The 14,502-nt window shown below is 39.9% G+C and overlaps 1 protein-coding gene across 1 annotated transcript in view; it reads left to right on the top strand.

Annotated features, from left to right (window-relative positions):
* LOC139578063 (anoctamin-9) overlaps positions 1-14,502 on the top strand; it is a 40,107-nt gene that overhangs the window by 11,810 nt on the left and 13,795 nt on the right. Inside the window, exons 4-10 of the mRNA XM_071405243.1 lie at positions 824-960; positions 1,115-1,164; positions 1,575-1,633; positions 2,598-2,677; positions 3,800-3,934; positions 4,026-4,119; positions 8,868-8,928. Of these exons, the coding sequence (XP_071261344.1) occupies positions 824-960; positions 1,115-1,164; positions 1,575-1,633; positions 2,598-2,677; positions 3,800-3,934; positions 4,026-4,119; positions 8,868-8,928 (616 nt within the window). The remainder of the gene's footprint in view (positions 1-823; positions 961-1,114; positions 1,165-1,574; positions 1,634-2,597; positions 2,678-3,799; positions 3,935-4,025; positions 4,120-8,867; positions 8,929-14,502) is intronic.

Below are 14,502 nucleotides of genomic sequence, written 5' to 3'. Positions count from 1 at the left end.
ATTTCTTTGCAGCAATTTGACCATGAAGGCCTGATTCACGCAGTCTCCTCTGGACAGTTGATGTTGAGATGTGTCTGTAACTTGAACTCTGTGGAGCATTTATTTGGGCTGCCATCTGAGGTGCAGTTACTTGCCGATTTCTGAGGCTGGTAACTCTACTGAACTTACCTGCAGCAGAGGTAACTCTACTGAACTTATCTGCAGCAGAGGTAACTCTACTGAACTTATCTGCAGCAGAGGTAACTCTACTGAACTTATCTGCAGCAGAGGTAACTCTACTGAACTTACCTGCAGCAGAGGTAACTCTACTGAACTTATCTGCAGCAGAGGTAACTCTACTGAACTTATCTGCAGCAGAGGTAACTCTACTGAACTTATCTGCAGCAGAGGTAACTCTACTGAACTTATCTGCAGCAGAGGTAACTCTACTGAACTTATCTGCAGCAGAGGTAACTCTACTGAACTTATCTGCAGCAGAGGTAACTCTACTGAACTTATCTGCAGCAGAGGTAACTAAATATATTCCACAAATTAACTTTTAACAAGGCACACCTGTTAATTGAAATGCATTCCAGGTGACTACCTCATGAAGCTATTTGAGATAATTCCAAGAGTGTTCAAAGCTGGGTGGCTACTTTGAAGAATCTCAAATATACATTTTGTTTAACACTTTTTTGGTTACTACATGATTCCATGTGTTATTTCATAGTTTTGATGTCTTCACTATTATTCTACAATGTAGAAAAATAGTCAAAATAAAGAAAAAGCCTTGAATGAGTTGGTGTGTCCAAATCTTTTGACTGGTACTGTATTTCTGTGTTAGAAAATTATAGACGACACTGTTGTCTTCTACGGTATCCAAGCTCCAAATGAAGTGTTTGAGAAGTACAGGTATCTACTGAAGGTGTCTGATGCCTGCAACTGGAGTGAACAGCAGGGAAGTGTCCCTCTTTCCACCAGGTAAGTTATGCACACACGTATGCAGAGAGACACACACGCTCGCACGGTCTGATGACTCAACGGATTAGCATGACAAACATGTTAACTTCTTAAAATGAATCATAAACAGATACTCAGTCCTGTCAGCCATGTTAAAATGTCTTCTTTATTTCAGGATCCGCATTGTTCACTTTATCCTGAGTCATGTCTTCCTTAATACAGGAGGTGAGTAGTGCTCTGCCCTCAACCACACCAGTCCTCCCTCTCTGTCTCTCTCTCTGTCTCTCTCTTTTTCTCGATCTCACTCCCTCTCTCTGTCTCGCTCTCTCTGTCTCTCTGTCTCTCTCTCTCTCTCCCTCTCTTGTGCTCTTTCTCTCTTCTTTCTTTCTCTGTCTCTCTCGCTGTCTCTGTCTCTCTCTCCCTCTCTCCCTCTCTCTCCCTCTCTCCCTCTCTTGCGCTCTTTCTCTCTTTCTCTCTCTCTCTGTCTCTCTTTCTCTGTCTCTCTCGCTGTCTCTGTCTCTCTCTCTGTCTCTCTCTCTCTGTCTTTATTTATCTTTCTCTCTCTTTCTCACACACACACACACACACACTGGACCTCTCCTAATGTTCCCCTCCTCATCTGTCCAATCTTACAGAGAACCTGTTTGAACTTTTGAAGAAGAAAGTGTTTGAAGCAAAGTTCTGCCTGCATGAGGTAAAGACAGTAGTCTGCTGCTCTGGTCAAAAGTAGTGCACTATATAGGGAATAGGGTGTAATTTGGGACAACGCCTATGTCTCAATGGTGTGTGTGGATCTCTTCCTGATTTTTGACTTATCTTCTCTGCTGCATGGTTTAGGTAGGCAGTAGATACCCCCATGAGGAAGTGGGGTCATGTATGGGCCCATAGATAGAAAAGTAGCTGGCTTTCTGCAAAGATGTTGTACCCTACATTCTATTCCCTGTACCATGTACCCTACACCCTATACCGTGTACCCTACACCCTATATAGTGGATCTCGTCAAAAGTAGTGGACTGTATATGGAATAGGGTGCCATTTTGTATGTACACTACCCACTAGACACTGCCCACTAGACACTACCCACTACACACTACCCACTAGACACTACCCACTACATACTACCCACTAGACAGTACCCAAGTGTCTGGGTTTATCTGATGGAAAAGGAGCTTCTGTGTCAAAGGTTTGTGAATGAATGGCTGCCATAAAGACTCTAAAGGTCGAAGCGATATCGTTGTTTTCCTCTGTTTCTCTGCGTACTGAGAGACGACTGAGCCACTCTCAGAGTTAAACATAGTATTTATTTACTGTCTGAGGAGGACACCTCTGTTCTTGTTAACTGACATTTACACACACACACACACACACACACACACACACACACACACACACACACACACACACACACACACACACACACACACACACACACACACACACACACACACACACACACACACACACACACACACGCACACACACTGAGTATCTGTTTGTCCATGTGATGATTCATTTTTGAAAATGTTAAAACATTTGTCGAGCTAATACATTGAGTTGTGTATGTGTGTGTGTGTGTGTATGCGTGTGTGTGTGTGTGTGTGTGTGTGTGTGTGTGTGTGTGTGTGTGTATTTGAATGCTCCTGACTTTGTGCTTTCAGAGGAAAACTCAGAAGGAACTGAGGAAAAGTTGGGCCAGATGGACTGCCTGTCTCCGGGGACAACCAATCAATGATGTCAGGTTAGTTAGGCCTGTCTCCGGGGACAACCAATCAATGATGTCAGGTCAGTTAGGTCTGTCTCCAGGGCCAACCCATCAGTGATGTTAGATTAGTTAGGTCTGTCTCCAGGGCCAACCCATCAGTGATGTTAGATTAGTTAGGTCTGTCTCCAGGGCCAACCCATCAGTGATGTTAGATTAGTTAGGTCTGTCTCCAGGGCCAACCCATCAGTGATGTTAGATTAGTTAGGTCTGTCTCCAGGGCCAACTCATCAGTGATGTTAGAGTAGTTAGGTCTGTCTCCAGGGCCAACCCATCAGTGATGTTAGATTAGTTAGTTCTGTCTCCAGGGTCAACCCATCAGTGATGTTAGATTAGTTAGTTCTGTCTCCAGGGTCAACCCATCAGTGATGTTAGATTAGTTAGTTCTGTCTCCAGGGTCAACCCATCAGTGATGTTAGATTAGTTAGGTCTGTCTCCAGGGCCAACCCATCAGTGATGTTCAGGGAAGGCTCTATGACTTCAATCGTGTCACATGTGTCACTCAGGAACAACTCAGGAACAACAACTGTCTGTCTTTATCTCGTCACCTGTCTGTCTTTATCTCGTCACCTGTCTGTCTTTATCTCGACACCTGTCTGTCTTTATCTCGACACCTGTCTGTCTTCATCTCGTCACCTGTCTGTCTTTATCTCGTCACCTGTCTGTCTTTATCTCGACACCTGTCTGTCTTTATCTCGACACCTGTCTGTCTTTATCTCTTCACCTGTCTGTCTATATCTCGACACCTGTCTGTCTTTATCTCGACACCTGTCTGTCTTTATCTCGACACCTGTCTGTCTTTATCTCGTCACCTGTCTGTCTTTATCTCGTCACCTGTCTGTCTTTATCTCGACACCTGTCTGTCTTTATCTCGTCACCTGTCTGTCTTTATCTCGTCACCTGTCTGTCTTTATCTCGACACCTGTCTGTCTTTATCTCGACACCTGTCTGTCTTTATCTTGTCCCTGTCTGTCTTTATCTCGTCACCTGTGTGTCTTTATCTTGTCCCTGTCTGTCTTTATCTCGACACCTGTGTGTCTTTATCTTGTCCCTGTCTGTCTTTATCTCAACACCTGTGTGTCTTTATCTTGTCCCTGTCAGGAACTACTTTGGAGAGAAGGTGGCTCTGTACTACCTGTGGCTGGGCTGGTACACCCTTCTGTTGCTCCCTGCAGCTCTGTTAGGGGTCATTGTCTTCCTCTACGCGCTGGCTTTCTACAACACCTCGCCACTTATGTGAGTGTGTGTATGTGTTCTCTGTGTGTAATATTACCATGTAATAACCTATATCTAGGCATCCACCTGGCTAATAATGTTTTTCTTGTAGAAAGGAGGTGTGTGAGTCTAACACGATCATGTGTCCGCTGTGTGACAAGAGATGCAAAGTGTGGCTACTCAGCGATACCTGCCTCTACGCCAAGGTACTCGCTCACTCACGCACTCACTCACGCACTCACTCTCTCTCTCTCTCACTCACTCACTCGCGCACTCACTCACTCACTCACTCACTCGCGCACTCACTCACTCACTCATGCACTCACGTACTCACTCACTCATTAGTAAAAACGATATATATATTTTCTTCGAAAAACAATAAAACTCGACAAGTATCAATACAAAAGCATTTGCCTCCAGAACAGCCTGAATTGTTCAGCGCATGGATTATTTTATTTTTTGAGGGGTGGGGAGGGGTGCAATTTTGGGGTGGGGGGGTGGAATTCTTCCCGAATTTAGTGATTTTCAATTGGTAGTTATGATCTTGTCTCAACGCTGCGAAAGTTGATAAAACTCCGAAACACGACCCGGCAGGCCGTGCTGCTTCTTAACACACTGCTCGCTTAACGCCGAAGCCAGCAGCACCAATGTGTCGGAGGAAACACCATTCGACTGACAACAGACGTCAGCTTACAGGCGCCCAGCCCGCCACTAGGAGTCGCTAGAGCCAAGGAAGGCCCCCCGGCCAAACCCTCCCCTAATACGCTGGGCCAATTGTGCCCTGCCTCTGGGGCTCCCGGTCACATCCGTCTGTGACACAGCCTGGAATCAAACCCCAGGCTGTAGTGGATCCTCAGCACTGTAATGCTGTCTTAGACTGCTGAGCCACTCGGGAGCCTTTACAGCATGGATTCTACAAGGTTTCGGAAAACGTTCCACAGGGATGTTGGTTCATGCTGACGCGATGGCATCACACATTTGCTGCAGATTGGACAGTGGTAATTTCACGCTGGTGGAGCTGTTGACGTGGTCCTCCAGGGTCTTGAGAAGGTTCTGTCATGGAGCTGGTGATGTGATCTTAAAGGGTCTTGAGAAGGTACTGTCATGGAGCTGGTGATGTGATCTTAAAGGGTCTTGAGAAGGTACTGTCATGGAGCTGGTGATGTGGTCCTCCAGGGTCTTGAGAAAGTTCTGTCATGGAGCTGGTGATGTGGTCCTCCAGGGTCTTGAGAAGGTACTGTCATGGAGCTGGTGACGTGGTTCTCCAGGGTCTTGAGAAGGTATTGTCATGGAGCTGGTGACGTGATCTTAAAGGGTCTTGAGAAGGTACTGTCATGGAGCTGTTGACGTGATCTTAAAGGGTCTTGAGAAGGTACTGTCATGGAGCTGGTGATGTGATCTTAAAGGGCCTTGAGAAGGTTCTGTCATGGAGCTGGTGACGTGATCTTAAAGGGTCTTGAGAAGGTTCTGTCATGGAGCTGTTGACGTGATCTTAAAGGGTCTTGAGAAGGTACTGTCATGGAGCTGGTGATGTGATCTTAAAGGGTCTTGAGAAGGTACTGTCATGGAGCTGGTGACGTGATCTTAAAGGGTCTTGAGAAGGTTCTGTCATGGAGCTGGTTCCTCATTGGGGTTCCAAATGAAGGACAGTGTTGAAGGCCACTTCTTCCACATGGAAGATGCCACCGAAGACCTCTTTGTAGACGGTGATGTCAATGACCCTTTGCGTAACGGTCGGCTGCCGTGCTTGCCAGTAATTCCAGCACCTCAGCTGGATCTCTTAACTCTTGTCGTTCTCAAACACCGCCATGACCACTGTCTTGACTTGGTTTGAGGACAGGCTAGCAGAGCTTGCCACCCCCTGGAGGGAAATGGGGGAGAACTGGCCATTTCTTGAGGTAAAACAGCTCAGATGACTTGTGCTGGGTGGCTTCAGGGGCTCCCAGATTTAACTGGTAATCATTCCTTTATTTCTCTGGAGGGGAGTTTGTGTAGGAGTAAAAATACACTAGGCTGGGCTCCTCGACACAGGGATCGCTTTAGGGTAGAGTCTGTTCAGTGGTAGAGCCTCAGAAAGCCTGTCTCTGTGTAGCCGAAGATGTTGTTTTTTAGTATATATATTCTTTCAAATCTGGAAAGAAATTGAAGCAAGAATTCACAATTCTCAAAGTGCAATACATCTTTAAATATTTAATATGAAATATGTTTTATGTTATTGTATTTTTTTCAAATCAAATTATATTTGTCACATGCCCCGAATACAACAAGTGTAGACCTTACAGTGAAATGCTTACTTACAAGACCTTAACCAATAATTCTTTAAGAAGTTTAATTTTAAAAAGTGTTAAGAAAAAAATTGAAAATAAAAGTAACAAATAATTTAACAGCAGCAGTAAAATAACAATAGCAAGGCTATATACAGGGGGTACCGCTATTTTATTTTACCTTTATTTAACTAGGCAAGTCAGTTAAGAACAAATTCTTATTTTCAATGACGGCCTAGGAACAGTGGGTTAACTGCCTTGTTCAGGGGCAGAACGACAGATTTTGTACCCTGTCAGCTCGGGGATTCAATCTTCCAACCTTTCGGTTATTAGTCCAACGCTCTAACCACTAGGGTAAGGCTTAAAACAAACAAAATAATTAAAATAATTAAATACAATCTCACCATCAAATATCATTGAGTTTTCTCATGGCTTGCTACTGCATTATAAACTGTGGTGGTGCAGTGATCTAAGCAATGTGCTCCCACTTCGAGCATCATGAATTCACACCCAGTGCTGGCCAAACATTTAAAACATTTGATTCATGTAATTAATCTGATTCATTGAATTAATTTGATTCATTTTTACCTTGGCAGCACGGGGATTTGAGCTTGCAACCTTTCGGTTACTAGCTCAACGCTCTAACCACTAAGCTACCCTGCCGTTATTGAGTCAATGTGTGGGGGCACCGGTTTGTTGAGGTAATTGAGGTAATATGTACATGTAGGTAGAGTTAAAGTGACTATGCATAGATAATAAACAGTGAGTAGCAGCAGTGTAAAAGAGGGGTTGGGGTAGCCCTTTGATTAGCTGTTCAGGAGTCTTATGGCTTGGGGATAGAAGCTGTTAAGAAGCCTTTTGGACCTAGAATTGGCGCTCTGGTACCGCTTGCCGTGTGGTAGCAGAGAGAACAGTCCATGACTTGTGTTGCCTTCCTCAGACACAGCCTGGTATAGAGGTCCTGGATGGCAGGACGCTTGGCCCCCGTGATGTACTGGGCCGTACGCACTACCCTCTGTAGTGCCTTGCTGTCGGAGGCTGAACAGTTTCCATACCAGGCAGTGATGCAACCAGTCAGGATGCTCTCGATGGTGCAGCTGTAGAACCTTTTGAGGATCTGAGGACCCATGAGGGGGAATAGGCTTTGTCGTGCCCTCTTCATGACTGTCTTAGTGTGTTTGGACCATGATAGTTTGTTGGTGATGTGGACACCAAGGAACTTGAAACTCTCAACCTGCTCCACTGCAGTCCAGTCGATCAGAATGGGGGCGTGCTCGGTCCTCCTTTTCCTGTAGTCCACAATCATCTCCTTTGTCTTGATCACATTGAGAGGTTGTTATCCTGGCACCACACGGCCAGGTCTCTGACCTCCTCCCTATAGGCTGTCTTGTCGTTGTCAGTGATCAGGCCTACCACTGTTGTGTTGTCTGCAAACTTGATGATGGTGTTGGAGTCGTGCCTGGCCATGCAGTCATGAGTGAACAGGGAGTACAGGAGGGGACTGAGCACGCACCCCTGAGGGGCCCCCGTGTTGAGGATCAGCGTGGCAGATGTGTTGTTACCTACCCTTACCACCTGGGGGCGGCCCGTCAGGAAGTCCAGGATCCAGTTGCAGAGGGAGGTGTTTAATCCCAGGGTCCTTAGCTTAGTGATGAGTATTGAGGGCACTATGGCGTTGAACACTGAGCTGTAGTCAATGAATAGCATTCTCACATAGGTGTTCCTTTTGTCCAGGTGGGAAAGGGCAGTGTTGAGTGCAATAGAGATTGCATCATCTGTGGATCTGTTGAAGCGGTATGCAAAGTGGTCTATTTTCTTCTAAGCTTATGTGATTACAGAGGAAACTAAAGGATTAGCCCATTCAGCTGAAACCATAATATTTAAATACAGTAACCTCCAAAGTTATTGCCACCCTTGACAAAGATGAGCAAAAAATGACTGTGTAAAATAAATACTACAAATACTGAGCTATATTGTATGCTCCAAAAATGTTCAAGATTATACTCTTTTGTGCTTTTACAATTGCTCAGGGAAATATATTTTGTTAAACAAGTAATAAAAACAATTTCTCAAAGGGATAGGTTGAACAAATGATTGATACTCCTGTTTTCAATACCTGCAAGGATAACAACACCGAGCTTTTTTTCTCGAATGTTTTATGAGATTGGAGACGTGACGACCCCCCCTCCCTGTCTGCCGTATTTTTTTGTTTCACATTGTGAGGGATCTTAGACCTACATAATCTTTCCAGAGGCTGGAACCCCTTCGGTTTGTGCTTATGGACTGACTGCCCTTTTCAATTCAAACCCCCATGTTTTCAATGGGGTTCAAGTCTGAAGACTGAGATGCCCATTGCTAAAAATGTTCTTTGTAGATTTTGATGTGCGCTTGTCTTGCTGGAAGATCCACTTGCGGCCAAAAGTTTCAGCCTACTGTGGAAGAGGCAAGCGGGTTTTTGGCTACGATGCCCTTGTGCTTGGTAGAGTTCATGATGACGTTGACCAGTGGAAGCAAAAAAAAAAAAAGACCCATTAAATCAAATATCCACCACCAGATTTTGACAGTAGGTATTATTTTCTGTCTATGCAGCCTTCTTTCGACACCAAACCCACAACTGGTGTGCGTGTGAACACTACAAACATATGTGTTGTGGAACTGGTTTCTAACAAGTGTAGTCTCTTTCTCTACAGGTCAGCATCCTATTTGACAACGAGGGGACGGTTATGTTTGCCATGTTCATGGCAGTATGGAGTGAGTATATACATATGATATTACCTTAAATATATGTCTACTATGTTCATGGCAGTATGGGGTGAGTCTATACATATGATATTACCTTAAATATATGTCTACTATGTTCATGGCAGTATGGGGTGAGTATATACATATGATATTACCTTAAATATATGTCTACTATGTTCATGGCAGTATGGGGTGAGTATATACATATGATATTACCTTAAATATATGTCTACTATGTTCATGGCAGTATGGAGTGAGTCTATACATATGATATTACCTTAAATATATGTCTACTATGTTCATGGCAGTATGGGGTGAGTATATACATATGATATTACCTTAAATATATGTCTACTATGTTCATGGCAGTATGGAGTGAGTATATACATATGATATTACCTTAAATATATGTCTACTATGTTCATGGCAGTATGGGGTGAGTATATACATATGATATTACCTTAAATATATGTCTACTATGTTCATGGCAGTATGGAGTGAGTCTATACATATGATATTACCTTAAATATATGTCTACTATGTTCATGGCAGTATGGGGTGAGTATATACATATGATATTACCTTAAATATATGTCTACTATGTTCATGGCAGTATGGAGTGAGTCTATACATATGATATTACCTTAAATATATGTCTACTATGTTCATGGCAGTATGGAGTGAGTCTATACATATGATATTACCTTAAATATATGTCTACTATGTTCATGGCAGTATGGGGTGAGTCTATACATATGATATTACCTTAAATATATGTCTACTATGTTCATGGCAGTATGGAGTGAGTCTATACATATGATATTACCTTAAATATATGTCTACTATGTTCATGGCAGTATGGAGTGAGTCTATACATATGATATTACCTTAAATATATGTCTACTATGTTCATGGCAGTATGGAGTGAGTCTATACATATGATATTACCTTAAATATATGTCTACTATGTTCATGGCAGTATGGAGTGAGTCTATACATATGATATTACCTTAAATATATGTCTACTATGTTCATGGCAGTATGGAGTGAGTCTATACATATGATATTACCTTAAATATATGTCTACTATGTTCATGGCAGTATGGAGTGAGTCTATACATATGATATTACCTTAAATATATGTCTACTATGTTCATGGCAGTATGGAGTGAGTCTATACATATGATATTACCTTAAATATATGTCTACTATGTTCATGGCAGTATGGAGTGAGTATATACATATGATATTACCTTAAATATATGTCTACTATGTTCATGGCAGTATGGAGTGAGTATATACATATGATATTACCTTAAATATATGTCTACTATGTTCATGGCAGTATGGGGTGAGTCTATACATATGATATTACCTTAAATATATGTCTACTATGTTCATGGCAGTATGGGGTGAGTATATACATATGATATTACCTTAAATATATGTCTACTATGTTCATGGCAGTATGGAGTGAGTCTATACATATGATATTACCTTAAATATATGTCTACTATGTTCATGGCAGTATGGGGTGAGTATATACATATGATATTACCTTAAATATATGTCTACTATGTTCATGGCAGTATGGAGTGAGTCTATACATATGATATTACCTTAAATATATGTCTACTATGTTCATGGCAGTATGGGGTGAGTATATACATATGATATTACCTTAAATATATGTCTACTATGTTCATGGCAGTATGGAGTGAGTCTATACATATGATATTACCTTAAATATATGTCTACTATGTTCATGGCAGTATGGGGTGAGTATATACATATGATATTACCTTAAATATATGTCTACTATGTTCATGGCAGTATGGAGTGAGTCTATACATATGATATTACCTTAAATATATGTCTACTATGTTCATGGCAGTATGGAGTGAGTATACACATATGATATTACCTTAAATATATGTCTACTATGTTCATGGCAGTATGGAGTGAGTCTATACATATGATATTACCTTAAATATATGTCTACTATGTTCATGGCAGTATGGAGTGAGTCTATACATATGATATTACCTTAAATATATGTCTACTATGTTCATGGCAGTATGGGGTGAGTCTATACATATGATATTACCTTAAATATATGTCTACTATGTTCATGGCAGTATGGAGTGAGTCTATACATATGATATTACCTTAAATATATGTCTACTATGTTCATGGCAGTATGGAGTGAGTCTATACATATGATATTACCTTAAATATATGTCTACTATGTTCATGGCAGTATGGAGTGAGTCTATACATATGATATTACCTTAAATATATGTCTACTATGTTCATGGCAGTATGGAGTGAGTCTATACATATGATATTACCTTAAATATATGTCTACTATGTTCATGGCAGTATGGAGTGAGTCTATACATATGATATTACCTTAAATATATGTCTACTATGTTCATGGCAGTATGGAGTGAGTCTATACATATGATATTACCTTAAATATATGTCTACTATGTTCATGGCAGTATGGAGTGAGTCTATACATATGATATTACCTTAAATATATGTCTACTATGTTCATGGCAGTATGGAGTGAGTATATACATATGATATTACCTTAAATATATGTCTACTATGTTCATGGCAGTATGGAGTGAGTATATACATATGATATTACCTTAAATATATGTCTACTATGTTCATGGCAGTATGGGGTGAGTCTATACATATGATATTACCTTAAATATATGTCTACTATGTTCATGGCAGTATGGAGTGAGTCTATACATATGATATTACCTTAAATATATGTCTACTATGTTCATGGCAGTATGGAGTGAGTCTATACATATGATATTACCTTAAATATATGTCTACTATGTTCATGGCAGTATGGAGTGAGTCTATACATATGATATTACCTTAAATATATGTCTACTATGTTCATGGCAGTATGGGGTGAGTATATACATATGATATTACCTTAAATATATGTCTACTATGTTCATGGCAGTATGGAGTGAGTCTATACATATGATATTACCTTAAATATATGTCTACTATGTTCATGGCAGTATGGGGTGAGTATATACATATGATATTACCTTAAATATATGTCTACTATGTTCATGGCAGTATGGAGTGAGTCTATACATATGATATTACCTTAAATATATGTCTACTATGTTCATGGCAGTATGGAGTGAGTATACACATATGATATTACCTTAAATATATGTCTACTATGTTCATGGCAGTATGGAGTGAGTCTATACATATGATATTACCTTAAATATATGTCTACTATGTTCATGGCAGTATGGAGTGAGTCTATACATATGATATTACCTTAAATATATGTCTACTATGTTCATGGCAGTATGGGGTGAGTCTATACATATGATATTACCTTAAATATATGTCTACTATGTTCATGGCAGTATGGAGTGAGTCTATACATATGATATTACCTTAAATATATGTCTACTATGTTCATGGCAGTATGGAGTGAGTCTATACATATGATATTACCTTAAATATATGTCTACTATGTTCATGGCAGTATGGAGTGAGTCTATACATATGATATTACCTTAAATATATGTCTACTATGTTCATGGCAGTATGGAGTGAGTCTATACATATGATATTACCTTAAATATATGTCTACTATGTTCATGGCAGTATGGAGTGAGTCTATACATATGATATTACCTTAAATATATGTCTACTATGTTCATGGCAGTATGGAGTGAGTCTATACATATGATATTACCTTAAATATATGTCTACTATGTTCATGGCAGTATGGAGTGAGTCTATACATATGATATTACCTTAAATATATGTCTACTATGTTCATGGCAGTATGGAGTGAGTATATACATATGATATTACCTTAAATATATGTCTACTATGTTCATGGCAGTATGGAGTGAGTATATACATATGATATTACCTTAAATATATGTCTACTATGTTCATGGCAGTATGGGGTGAGTCTATACATATGATATTACCTTAAATATATGTCTACTATGTTCATGGCAGTATGGAGTGAGTCTATACATATGATATTACCTTAAATATATGTCTACTATGTTCATGGCAGTATGGAGTGAGTCTATACATATGATATTACCTTAAATATATGTCTACTATGTTCATGGCAGTATGGAGTGAGTCTATACATATGATATTACCTTAAATATATGTCTACTATGTTCATGGCAGTATGGAGTGAGTCTATACATATGATATTACCTTAAATATATGTCTACTATGTTCATGGCAGTATGGAGTGAGTATATACATATGATATTACCTTAAATATATGTCTACTATGTTCATGGCAGTATGGAGTGAGTCTATACATATGATATTACCTTAAATATATGTCTACTATGTTCATGGCAGTATGGAGTGAGTCTATACATATGATATTACCTTAAATATATGTCTACTATGTTCATGGCAGTATGGAGTGAGTCTATACATATGATATTACCTTAAATATATGTCTACTATGTTCATGGCAGTATGGAGTGAGTCTATACATATGATATTACCTTAAATATATGTCTACTATGTTCATGGCAGTATGGAGTGAGTATATACATATGATATTACCTTAAATATATGTCTACTATGTTCATGGCAGTATGGAGTGAGTCTATACATATGATATTACCTTAAATATATGTCTACTATGTTCATGGCAGTATGGAGTGAGTCTATACATATGATATTACCTTAAATATATGTCTACTATGTTCATGGCAGTATGGGGTGAGTCTATACATATGATATTACCTTAAATATATGTCTACTATGTTCATGGCAGTATGGAGTGAGTCCTATATACTCCAGTAGTTCCCTAAAGATATGTTATGTTTTCAGTTCTGAGAAAGCTACAGATGTAGGATCTCAATTTGACCTGTATTGTTGCAACTAAATAATCTTGCAGCAAAAGGATTTTAACGTTCAGTCGATAATGTTGCTTGATCTGTGGTTCGGTCAAAATGAAGTTACATGAAACGTGGAATACTGTTCATATAACCATGTGTTAGTGTGGGTTTTCATTGAATTTATGTCAATCACGAAGCTCATCTGCATTTCCCAGCAACAAATTAAGATCCTACACCTGTACTAATAGGAATCATTGGTTACCAGTTTGTTTCTGCTCTCTTGCTAACTCCTGGAATTGTCTTGACGTTTGGTGTGACAATGAGTGACAAGGTGTTGGCCAGATAGCAGACACAGATCTGGGACCAGGCTAGGATGATTCTATCAATGTCTTTAAAACATCTCCCATGTTGTTGTTTTTATGTTATTATGGGATAGTCTTAAAGATATGTTATTATGGGGTAGTCTTAAAGATATGTTATTATGGGGTAGTCTTAAAGATATGTTATTATGGGGTAGTCTTAAAGATATGTTATTATGGGGTAGTCTTAAAGGTATGTTATTATGGGATAGTCTTAAAGATATGTTATTATGGGGTAGTCTTAAAGATATGTTATTATGGGGTAGACTTGCATATGGTAGTAACTTAAAGATATGTTATTATGGGGTAGTCTTAAAGATATGTTATTATGGGGTAGT

The sequence above is a fragment of the Salvelinus alpinus genome, chromosome 6 (assembly GCF_045679555.1).
Source record: "Salvelinus alpinus chromosome 6, SLU_Salpinus.1, whole genome shotgun sequence".
In the NCBI taxonomy this organism is placed as follows: Eukaryota; Metazoa; Chordata; class Actinopteri; order Salmoniformes; family Salmonidae; genus Salvelinus; species Salvelinus alpinus.
This window is presented reverse-complemented; position numbering and strand designations above follow the sequence as displayed.